This window comes from Temnothorax nylanderi, unplaced genomic scaffold (assembly GCF_030848795.1).
Source record: "Temnothorax nylanderi isolate EJ_2023f unplaced genomic scaffold, tnyl_v1.0 TNYL_tig0008_pilon, whole genome shotgun sequence".
Classification (NCBI taxonomy): domain Eukaryota; kingdom Metazoa; phylum Arthropoda; class Insecta; order Hymenoptera; family Formicidae; genus Temnothorax; species Temnothorax nylanderi.
In genome coordinates, this window is record NW_027249070.1 from 1,305,146 (window position 1) to 1,317,413 (window position 12,268).

The 12,268-nt window shown below is 39.3% G+C and overlaps 3 protein-coding genes across 3 annotated transcripts; 1 reads left to right on the plus strand and 2 right to left on the minus strand.

Moving 5' to 3' along the window:
• Nucleotides 1-117: 117 nt before the first annotated feature.
• On the minus strand, nucleotides 118-7,274 carry LOC139784024 (uncharacterized). Its single transcript, XM_071723192.1, has 5 exons — nucleotides 6,829-7,274; nucleotides 5,834-6,107; nucleotides 5,470-5,747; nucleotides 5,168-5,402; nucleotides 118-5,088 (listed from the first exon to the last, which is right to left on the minus strand). The coding sequence occupies exons 1-5, from the start codon at nucleotides 7,021-7,023 to the stop codon at nucleotides 5,027-5,029; spliced, it is 1,044 nt and encodes a 347-aa protein (XP_071579293.1). The 5' UTR covers nucleotides 7,024-7,274; the 3' UTR covers nucleotides 118-5,026.
• A 386-nt stretch (nucleotides 7,275-7,660) lies between these two features.
• Nubp2 (NUBP iron-sulfur cluster assembly factor 2) lies at nucleotides 7,661-9,523 on the plus strand. The gene is made up of 5 exons (XM_071723220.1): nucleotides 7,661-8,080; nucleotides 8,336-8,424; nucleotides 8,494-8,715; nucleotides 8,827-8,980; nucleotides 9,059-9,523. The coding sequence occupies exons 1-5, from the start codon at nucleotides 7,970-7,972 to the stop codon at nucleotides 9,263-9,265; spliced, it is 783 nt and encodes a 260-aa protein (XP_071579321.1). The 5' UTR covers nucleotides 7,661-7,969; the 3' UTR covers nucleotides 9,266-9,523.
• A 2-nt stretch (nucleotides 9,524-9,525) lies between these two features.
• On the minus strand, nucleotides 9,526-11,949 carry Srp68 (signal recognition particle 68). Its single transcript, XM_071723123.1, has 3 exons — nucleotides 11,755-11,949; nucleotides 11,155-11,492; nucleotides 9,526-11,011 (listed from the first exon to the last, which is right to left on the minus strand). Exons 1-3 carry the CDS (start codon nucleotides 11,843-11,845, stop codon nucleotides 9,722-9,724), a joined length of 1,719 nt encoding a protein of 572 aa, XP_071579224.1. The 5' UTR covers nucleotides 11,846-11,949; the 3' UTR covers nucleotides 9,526-9,721.
• Between the last annotated feature and the right edge of the window lie 319 nt (nucleotides 11,950-12,268).

The window sequence follows — 12,268 nt, forward strand, 5'->3', positions numbered from 1 at the left end:
AAAAAAAAAAAATTAAAAATTCTTATATTATTACCTGTCTATCCGTGGCCTAATTTCTTCGAATTCCAAAATAAATGTGCACAAATCGGACAGGCGCAGTAAATGCTCCCTATTAAATGCTGAAAAAATATAACTTTTATTCAGTTTGTCTCTTCTCTTTCTCTCTCTCTCTCTCCTTCTCCTTCCGTCTTTCTCTAATTTGCCTTGAAACTCTTCCTGCTATTCGTACATTTTTCCATAAATATCACAACCGAAAACCATATTTTCGCGAGAAATGTTCTGTTCGCCGAGCAAGACAAATGCGAAAATATATATTTATATATATATCTTTGTAAACCAAGTCCACGTGGCTGTAGCTGAAGTTAATAAATATATATATCTTTTAGATCTCACACAAATATATATATAGAATATATCTCGATAATGTATATTCTAATTTCCAGAAGAGAGAGAAGCGCATAATCATGTGCGATTCAGAAACAGAATATTTCTCGTCGATATTATATCTCCTCCCATTGGTTTCGTACGCAAATATTTCGTTTGTGTCACATTTCCTTGGTTTTACCTTAGTGCTAACGCTCACATACATAAGCTAACGATAAGATTTAAGTTAATCGAAACACACGTATTTAACATAACGTATGTTTTTTTTTATATTGTATATATAATATTTATTATATATCATGGATTTATTATTAATTTGTCACATGCTGTTGTGGTCGCAGCAACTCCTCGGTGAATAAAATAAATTATATAGGTATGCGTAACTCTATGTCATATATATAATATATATTCGACACTATCGTGTCGCGCTTTTATTTACTCTTTCTCCCTCTTTTTCTCTGCTTATCTTATCTTTATGTTACAGTCGATATTTCGAATGCGATCAGAGTCCTCGTGTGTACCGTAGGCCGTCCAAAGTAGGCCATTGTAATAGCGCTATCGTTAGTTCGATGCACGAATTGGAGAGGTACATTTGCAGAATGCTACGTGGACCATACCGAGAGATCGTTTACCGGCCCTGTGAAAACATGCACGGCACACTATAGGATCTATAATAAGAGCATATTGTGCTGTTCATTTTGACAATGAGACGAGTTAAATCCGAGAATCTTTTTTACAAAATTATACAATTGTGCACCATGATTTTTCCGGCCTGTTCAAATCTATTGTGTGTCGTGAAATTTAACTCGTGCCATTTTCAGAATAAATAGATCATACACAGTATTGTCGGACGCTGATCGATTCTTTGGAAAAATATCCCTAAAATCAAGGATCCCTGCCGCCACAGAGACCGTATCGGTGAACCGTACAACGCAACATTGCACATATACATTTAATAAGAAGAACATTGCTCGTTAATATACACATATGTACAGTGGCAATATAATACTTCCTCGATTTTATAGTCAGTTCACCTCCCCCATCTCGCGCTCTCTCGTTTCTATTTAGTCGATTCTCATGCGAAAATCTTCGTCGTATCCTACCACGTGGGAAAGAGTATCGCTCGAGTCTCTATCGCAGGACCTCGCGATAACAGACGTTCCACACATCTGTCGCGAATACACGTCGAATGTGCACAAACGTGGTATTCGCGGAATACGCGGTACACGTCCGGCGCGTTTCGCCAAACTCGACTGCGACTCGTCGCGAATGCCGTGCGATGTAGACGATGTGGCGATTTGGAACAATACTTAGAAAAATATGCTAATTTCTTCCTCGCAATTCGAAAGCCGTCCCTCCAGACTCCACTTGTTCGGTTTTCTCTCCGCGTGAATGTAAGTACTCAGCTAACTAGCCCATTAAACTAATTGGTTGGATCATTACGAACAGTATTAATTGTAAGTCACTCTTGAAGCTTCACGAATACGCTAATTTTCCACAACTGTTAATTTTATGCTTCTCGTCATAAATTGTAACTTATTTTGTCATAAATTACTTATTTTATTATAAGTAGATGACTGATTGCGATTTACAATTATCGTTAAAGTATCAAATAATTTGATATTTTGGCTTTTTTTTAATACAAATCGATACTGCTCGTAATATCTTTATCTGTCGCTTCAACTCTCTGCGATACACGAAATCACGTGCATATTCAACTTTATTGCACACAAAGACTCGAAAAATAATTGTATAGCGGTTCCACAGAAAAGAACTTGATTTCTATTATGTAAATTATTTAGCTAATCGGTTAACTACTCAGACAATCGCTAATTACCGTTGAATTGACACTCTTCGATGAATTATAATGCCGCAAAGAGTCAAGCGATACACACGATGAGAAGAAGTTTATAAGCAGTCCTGTGACTATCGATCATGAAAGACTGAACGTATAAGGTGGCTATAAATAGCGTCGCTAATTCCTTTGATACCCACGAATTATTGTACGAAATTCAGCCTCGAACATGATCCAGAAGAGAGATAATGCTTACTTTTGGCACAGGACATATACAGTCGATATAAGCGATTTGATGTATGAATGACGATAGTTCTTGTTATAATTCAAGCTCGCTCAACATCTTCTATAAATAATTATAGACCCTTTTACTCCTTTCTATAAATTCCACGCGACGGTCACCACCAATGTGGATTTCTTTTGCCAAAATAACGCTAGAACTTCGTCTTGCACGGTGATCTCGTATGCGTGTACTTATGAGAATATATATTAATGTATGTACAGTATACAAAATATGAATGGCTATTCGATCAGGATAGGTACTTCTCCCCAAGATTCCCTTCCACACATAAAAGCTACGAGTGATTCAGCGTTAGTTTGCAACATTCAAGCAATGCTCAGGTATAATATTCTTATCACAATATTGCCATACATTTCAAATCGTCTCACTCTCTCCCTCTCTCACTCGATCTCTCTTTCTCTCTTTCTTCTTAAAATTATCGATACAATAATTTTACGCAATTTTTAACAGACAGCTCTTAATTCGTAAATTATTTAGAATAAAACGTCACGTACAACAACGATAATAATTTGCTCACTCATATCAAATCTCGTAATCTTTTATACATATACATACACGTACGTACATACATATATGTATATAGATCCTTTCACTGTTTCTGATAAAAGCTAGGACATTCTCTGAGAAAAATCTAGAGAGAATCAATTCTCCGATATCTCCAAGATGCACAACATTCTTGTGTAGCGCTCGCCTTACAAAGCCTAGCACCTAATAACGATAAAGGAATTATTGATAACATACTCTGATAGCAATGTTATTAAAGTATATGTGATAAAATCCTTTTGTAGATTACTTCTAATGTAATTAAGAAATTTCTCTACTATTCTTCCTGCATGGCATGAGAGATGAACGGCTGAGTTTGTTCATAAATGATAAATTGATGTGCATTTCATCGTCTCGGTTACTATTCGATTACACGCGCGACGATAAATGTTTAAAGAAATTGTTTGCAAAATAATATTTGAATACAAGAAAAATTTAGTTGTTATAAAAAATTATACAAAAATATCGTTGTGGTCGTTCTCGTTTTCTTTTCTACCTTCACGCTTTTTTTTATGAAACAGAAGTCGTGAGATTATGAGATCTATTAACTATAAGTAAAATAATTGTAAAATTATTATACTTAGTAATGTTTTGTCTATCTCAATTACAGTGAACTATAAAAACATGGTCAAATGCATGAAAGCACTATGAGCATTCGCCCTGCGATCATGTTTGCAAGTAAAATTATTAACTGTCATGATGTACGATGAAAATAAATTATATACTTTTTCTTTTGAAAGTATTCAACAAGAAATCAATATTTCTTCACAATATTATACCTAACAATACACATATAGATACAAATATATATGTTGTAAAAATATTGGGTCACTTTCCCTTGCTTTCTACCGAATAAATTTTCTTCTACTCGAAGTGTTATTAAATTTTCACTGGCATGAAGTACAACATTAAATAATTAACAAATCATTATCCACGAATTACTACAGGATATATCAACGTAGATTTTGTCTCTCAATTTCAACATGTATATATACGTATTCTGTTGCACAATGTGCATCAAAATATAAATCAAGATCTATTTAAGTTAATCATCATCGTTATCACATTTATATGACTAATTGCCATGAATTTACGTAACGTTATCCTTCCATAAAACTTATATTATTGATGTATCTAAATGGGAATGCATTAATTATTACAAGATAGATTTTCGAGCATTTGAAGCAGAAAATAATCAGTCACTAAGCGCGACTAATCGTGTAGAAAAATATAATTTTATTAAGACCCATTCTACACATCAACAATATAAGTTTGTCGCTTCCAAAGATTGTCCTGCATTATGAATATTACCGTGAGACGTACTTTCTATGTTTTTGCCTTTCAACCGTTCATACACATACAATGTAATGTGAGATGTCAATGAAAACCGGCGTTTAAGTAACAGCGATATACAATACACGCACCGAATTGTTATTCTTAATGTAGGAATAGTATGGAATAGTATACAAAATATTCTTCGTAAGATTATTAATCCATAAAGACACAAAATGTAAATGGCATAAGTACCATTCATAACTCTCTATTACAAAACTTTATGATACAAATCCACTATGCATATTCTAATTATACAAATGAAACAATATCCTATTATAGACATGTGTAAAGGTACCTAAGAAACCTAATGTATGTGTACAAGAATTGCCTGATAAATGTGAAAACTATGACTTATGCCACTCTTATTAAATGCAAAATAGTGGACTATAAGAAATGAAAAACATACGAAAAAAAATCTTCGTTCTACACGTGGCGTTCTCACGCGATCTCAAAGTCATGACAACTAAAAAATCATAATTGAACAACAACCTAAGTTTGATTGGTATTATGTACAAAGGGGAAGGAACGATTTGGTCAGGTGGCAATTAGCAAATCATTTGAAACACACCTGATTTGTCGCAAGCGACAAACGCCCTTTGGACCGAGCAGAAATTCTCACTCTTCCTTTTCGAAAGGAGGAATATCATTAGCGTTACACGTAATTGTCCTCAGTTATCTTTACGAGCCTTCTTTTTACTCTTCTTCTGAGGCTTTGCTTCTGTCCAGACATCTAGAACACAATTACAAATGATATATTGAACAATTCGTAAATAAAAGTATCTCGTAATTTCCTTGTTAATACAACAAACCTCCTAACTCGTCGAACACGGCGGTTTTCTCTTTACTTTCTACCGCTTCATTTTCCTCCACATCGTTGGCTATTTCTTCCGTATTGAACGGCTTTTTCTGCTCCTCTTCCGCAATAGGCTTATTATCTGTCTTTGGTGTAGATGGTACCGAAACGGGTGTACTGTCGCCTTCAACAGTTTTCTTATTCTTTTTCGATTTTCCAGATTTCTTCTCTTCCTTCTCGACCTTCTCAACCTGCGATCAAATATTTCATTTATAAATTGTTAGCTAGATTTTAATGCTATGTGAAATAAAGATATACCTTGCTCTGCTCTTCCTTCTGCGGCTCCTTGGCTTCAGCTATCTCCTCATCAGAGCTAGATGTAAGAATAACTTCTTTCTTCTCCTTCTCTTTGAGCTCCTTATTTTCGGTTTCCTTAGCTATCTTATCCTTGACCTCGGGTTTGTCTTGTTCTTTCTGCTTGGCTTCGTTTATTAAATCAGCCTTCTTAGAAGTCTTCTTATTTTTCTTCGAAGGAGATTCTTCCTCCTTTTTCTTGTTCTTCTTATCCTTGCGAGAATAAGCTTGCTCCCAATCTCCTGTTATCAATTATAGATAATAGCTTGAAACAAATTGTATGAAAAAATTAGTCTTATCTTATGCTAATATATGTAAATCAACTGACCATCGTCAAAGTCCACTGGTTTTTCCTGGAATAAATTCTTCAAATTCTTTTTGTTCTTTGCCTGCTCCACTTTGTTCTCTTTGCCAGCCTTAGTCGACAGCTGCTCCTTTTCTTTCTTAGTAGCGACAATCTTGTTGTCTTCTTGTTTACGCTCTTTTAACTTCCCGTCAACATCATCTCCTTTGGTAGCCTTCTTAGGAGCTTCGGCTTTCGCTGCTAATGTCTTTTTAGCTGGGCTTGTTTTCTCAGATGCAACTTGTCCATTAGCAGCTTTCTATAACATAATATATAAGAACGCTCGATAAATTTCCATATACCGTGTCTGATATTAAAATATAATTTATCTTTTTTCCAAACAATATTGAATGGAATGTATAAATAGTAATTTTTGTCACTTGTCAATAAAATTAAATTTAAATGTAAAATTAAAATTAAATTAAATGGAAATTCTGAATTAAATGGAAAATCTGAAATTTTTTTTCATCACACATGTTATATACCTAAGAATAAATACAATCTAATTATAAATTAATTACTTGATATGCAGATTTGGTATCAACATGAGATTGTACTTGAACCTTAAGAAGCAAGCGATTGGACTTCGAAAAGAGAAAGAGGACAAAAAGCGATTGTAAAAAGCGCCGATAAAAAGAGCAGATTTTCGCGCTGGACACGCGACAAGACTAATATCCCAGGAATGTGACGGGGGATGAGGTGAGCCACCTGGCAAAGAAAACAGACCCGGTCGCGGCGTTACGTCACGACGCGCGGGGAGAAGGAAAACAGCCACCCTCTCGGTCCGGAGGGACCAGCTGATTAGCGAACGTGTGTGCGTGTGTATCGACTCGCGCCCACAAGCGCACCACCATATGGCGGGCGGTCGCGACGTGTCCGCGGGGAAAAAGGACGCGGGAACGTTAAGAGAGATGAGAGGGAGCGGGAGGGAGGGACGCGCGGCCGGGTCGCGCGTAGCCGATGTCGTTTATGTCACTAACCTTCTCGCGGACCTTGCCGCGCTTCTTGCCGAGCTTCCGGTCCACGTCGGAGCTCGCGGAAAGCTGCGCGAACGGCGGCTGCTCCGCCTTCTTGAAGCCGAAGGCGAACACGAGAATGGCGCATACCAGCACGATACCCACGGGGATCGCGTATACATATTGCGAGTGCTGCAGCAGCAGGCCGATGTGATCCATGGCGGCGCGCGACGTTGCTCGCGGGGCGATGAGCGTGGCGACCGGGGCACCCTGTGCGCGTACCCGCGGGAACGATGCACGGACGATGACGGTGACAACGACGACGACGACGATGACGATGACGAATTGACGACAACACGTAGCGGTGAACCACAGACGGCTGACACGACGCGGCGGCGGCGCGCAAACAGATCGCGCTCAGCAACGCGGCATGAGCTACGCGCGCTCTGACGGACGCGCGGACAACTACTGCTCGCCAGGCGGGCGACCACCGAGCGCTGACGCGGCTGTGACGCGTATCGCGGCCGCCTTCAGAGCGCTGCGTGCGGCGACAACTTCACGCGGTTGCCGCGCGCGAGGAAAAAATGCGCGGGATTTTTCAAATACCAAGTTGCACATATCTATTCGACAATAAAACGAATGGATAATGAAATTTAAACACTGAAAGTTAAATGTCAAAATTCGAGCGTTAAATTTTCACCTAATTAAATAATTCAATGACATTTGCAATAAAAAGATAGATAGACAATTTGTTGCTGAATAAGTGCCAAGCAATGAACTTGACATCGAATTTGGCAAAAATCTACTTAAATTTTATATAGTTTCTATATTAAGAATTGTCATTCGATATTAAACTTAGTTTTTCCAAGAATTCTTTAGAATATATTTTATTCGGTAAAGTAGCGCTGCAAGTGCTGTCGCTTGAAACGTCACGTTGGGGTTATGTTTACAGTCCGATATGTGAAATACAATAACGCCGGGATTGTTCGTCATTTGACACTACGCATGGTCGAACATGATTGATTATCGTCGGTCATGTGAAAGCTTGACGTGACCTCATTTACGCTTTTGTGTTGCCGAACAACCGTCGTAACGTCAGTCCGCAATCGCTATATCGCCTGTTTCGAATTCGGCTCTCCGTCGTCCAATTATTAATTTTGCCACGATGTTGGAAGGAGTGAAGCACGTGCTGTTAGTACTTTCAGGAAAAGGTGGTGTCGGCAAATCGACAATCAGCACTCAGCTGGCACTTGCTTTGAAGGAATCAGGCTTTCGAGTGAGTGTCCACAAGCTCCAAAAGTTCTAAAAGATTTACGACGCTTCGTTCAATAATTATCTTCTCAATATACAGTTAAATAATTTTACAACTATCTTCTGATATCGCTAATGCAACAAAGAGCGAACGTTATAACGAACCACTTTACCAATTTTCATTTTTGAGCTAGATACTTTTGCGATACAGTTTAACCTTTATGGAAATTGATTAATTAGTTAATTAAAATTAAATGTAACAAAGTGTAAATTACGACAGGTCGGAATCTTGGATGTCGATCTTTGTGGTCCTAGTGTGCCTTACCTACTAAACTTGGAAGGAGAAGATGTTCACCAGTCCTCCGAGGGGTATGTCCTATTGAGCGATAATTCCTTATTAACAATTATCCACTGCCAACAAGTCACGTAAATCGACAGATGGATACCAGTGTTTGCCGATTCAGAGCAGAAACTGTCTGTCATGTCGATTGGTTTCCTCCTGAAAAGTCAGAACGATAGTGTGGTTTGGCGTGGACCCAAAAAGACTGGTATGATCAAACAGTTTCTAACAGATGTGGTTTGGCAGGACATCGATTATCTGATCATCGACACACCACCTGGCACTTCTGACGAACACATTACAGTCATGGAGAACTTAAGGTTAATTAGTAAATAATATACATATATATCTATATTTAATTATGGGTGAGATAAAATAGAGTTAACACATTTGTATGACTGCATTAAGACATCATCCAACTGAAATTACAGAAATGTAAAATGTGATGGTGCGATTATAGTAACTACTCCGCAAGCAGTTGCGGTGGATGATGTTCTACGAGAGGTGACATTTTGTAGAAAAACTGGCATTCATATAATTGGCATCATTGAAAATATGAGCGGTTTTGTCTGTCCTTCATGTACAGTAAGCACTCTTTCACATTCGCAATTGTAATTTCATATTACTATTCGATATAGTTTTGATAAATCTTACTTTTTACAGGAATGTACCAATATATTCTCCTCAGGCGGCGGGATAGCCCTTTCAGAGATGGTAAAGGTTCCATTTTTAGCTAAGGTACCTATAGACCCACAAGTCGGCCAGTTAGCGGATAAGGGACAAAGTGTTCTGGTAACATTACCTGACAGTCAAGTCGCACAGGTGTTTAGAAAATTAGTCGAAGAACTCACCAAAAGTAAGGAGGCTTGAAGACAGTTGCAGTGCGCGTGATTTTTAGCATTACTTGCACGTGATGCTCTACTGTCATCTTTACCTCAGACCAATTTATTTACAGAAAATTGTATATACAAATATCTTTGTGAGATAATTGTTTTTATACTACAGTATATGAAGTTGCAAAAAGAAAATTAAAAAATATTATTTTATCGTACAATACACTTGCATATATTGTAAGAGAGGAAAGGAGGATTACGAAAGGACAGGAAATAGATCCTGATCTATAACAGACATCCATTAAGTGTTCCATTTTATTTTTTCCCCTCAATAATATTAGTGTAAATTCAATTTGCATTAAAATAAAATGCTTGTTGGACCAATATGGTTGCTCTAGAAACAGTGTAGAAACAATATACAGCATCATAACAATACTGTCTGTACAATGTGTCTAAAATTCTTTCGCATATCAAACTTATGCTGTATATAATTTCATTTGTTTCCCCAACCCCAGAGACCCTTGACAAAGCCGGTGAGACCAGCCTGTCCCCTCTTAGCTTGATCGCCCATTTTATGCGACAGATCAGGAAACTCGACCATGTTAAAAGCCAGATCGAAGAACAAAGGTTTGCAAGGAATGCTACGCATCGGTGGTGGCAGTTTATAGACGTTCGGTTGCTTCGTGAGAAGTGTCGGATCCTCTCTGTACTCGTGCAAACGTTCGTACAGCGGTTTCTTGCTTTTGGCAAGCTTACTGGTTCCACTCTCTTCCTCCTGACCGTCCTCCAGAACGCTGTGGGCATGAGCAGCATACTGTGCAGACTCCACGGAGGTTTCCAAATTGCACAAGGCTTCCTTCAGCGCAGCTGGAAGAATCGCGTTATATTTAAGTGCATCTTTAACATGCTGCAGCGATCTCTGATATAAGGCCATAGCTTCGCGCCAACGATGCAGATTGGCGAGACTCTGGGCCATGTAGAAACATCTGAAGGCTCTGTAACATTTTGTTTTCGCCTCCTGCTCCTCCAAAAATTCTGGGTCGTCTTGCAACTGAGATATCTCCACAAGATTGTGCAACGCTGCCTCATACAAACGCACTATATCCTGTGGCTTGGCTTTCTCTGATTCCTCTGCCGCTTTCACCAACGTCAGATTGCGTTCCAATGTACGAGACAGCCGAATATACTGCAGATAATTGATCAGATGTTGCTGTGGCGACCACTTGTCATTCTCTTTCTTCAACTCGTTCTTGAAGTGGTCACGCACCGCCAATAGAGCATCCTTGCAGTCAATCAGATGCGCCTCCAGCAGATCAATCTTCGCTTGATTGGTGGCGGCTCTCTCCAGAGCTTGATTCAATCTGGAGTCTGCGATGATCAAACCAGCCGCTCGTGGTGGTACCGTACCGCAGGATTTCCCACGCCATGTCACCTCTTCGATATTAGCTTGCTTCTCCCGCGTCTGAGCTATCAGAGAGTCCAGGCTGGCCATCAGTTCACCACTCAATTGCCCGCGCATCTGCATGAGATCGTCCATAGCGCTGGTATCTCCAATGTTATAAGCGCAGTATCTCAGACTGGGTGCCAACTCCTCGACGCGCGCCTTGTACACGATCTGCTCCAGTTCTGGCAGCGCAGATGCCAGATTACCATATACCACCTGCGCCTTCTTCAAATTTTCCATGGCCTGTTTCCACAGTTGCAACTCAAACTGCAGGGAACCGTTCATCCAGGCTACGTATGCCTGAGCCTCGAGTTTCGTACGTGCGTCGCAATTTATATTCTAAACAGAACGTAACAAAACAATAAAATAATGTACAGTCTTCACAATTTTATGGAGCTAATTAATAAAACAAAGTAGTAAAATTAATAGGTATGTATAAAATTATAGACAAATTCAAAAGCGGTTCTTTTATAAAAACATACCTCTATTAAATCTTGCAACTGTAACGAGTATGCAGCTGCTTTCTTGAGCCTCGATATCAGATGAAACTTCTTCCTGGGCTCCGTGTTAGATTCCTGGCGCAGCTGCATCGCGTGGCTCCACGCGCGCTCGGCCATCATCAAGGGCACTTGCAGGAACTTGTCCTCGCTGACCATAGTCGCGGTGACATCTCTCCTCTTGAAATGACGCCTGTCACCCTGCGGCACTTTCAACACCTTCCTCAATCTCCTGAGCCTTCTCGAGCAGTAACCGCGATACCGCTGGTAATCGCCGTGTCTCAACCCATGCTGCTGTTGCGCTTCCTTGATTATCTTCAGGACTACACGTTTGTCAGGAATTGATAAGGGCAACAAAGATTGAAATTACAATAAATCAAACACGAGAGTGACAGAATCAATTTTTACGCCACATGTCAAATTAACAAATTTTACGCTATATTAATTGGCTGCATCGTTAATTTAAAATAAAGCTAGCAAAACGTTTAATAAATTTTCAATAACGCGATAGCGAGAGGTTACGGAAGAACATATGGCATTGACAGTGAACTCTGTCGGAGACCCGAGGATTTCACGAAAGGATACTCTCCAAGGAATACGTTCTCGGCTCCTTCGCCGTCACTCCATTCTGCGTCTGATTCTCCTTCGAAAGGTCCACCTTTTCTTCGACTACCATCCTTCCTCAATCACGTACTTGATCCTCATGAAAAAATGCTAAAATATACGTATTTCTCACGTCAGTCACGTCCCTTCGCAAGTGCCTCACAATTACTCGATTTACTCGCAACTCGCAATAAAGTAGAGCGCTAAGAGCGCGATACGTCGAAGTATCGAAAATCGACAACGAAACATCGATATTTCCTTGCAATTTTACAAATGGCAGCCTCCTATCGTACGCGCGGATCAAGTCAAAGTGGTTACGTTCTTATCGTTTCCGATTTTTGAAACTCTACGACGCCGGTAAATCTTGCCGAATATATTTGCGGAATACGGTTTACAGGTGACTCGCGATATGACTAATTAACGGATTAATAATCTTAATTACAGGTGTATGAATAACTTGTGTAAACACAACAATGAGGTCTGACAGGGATTCGGA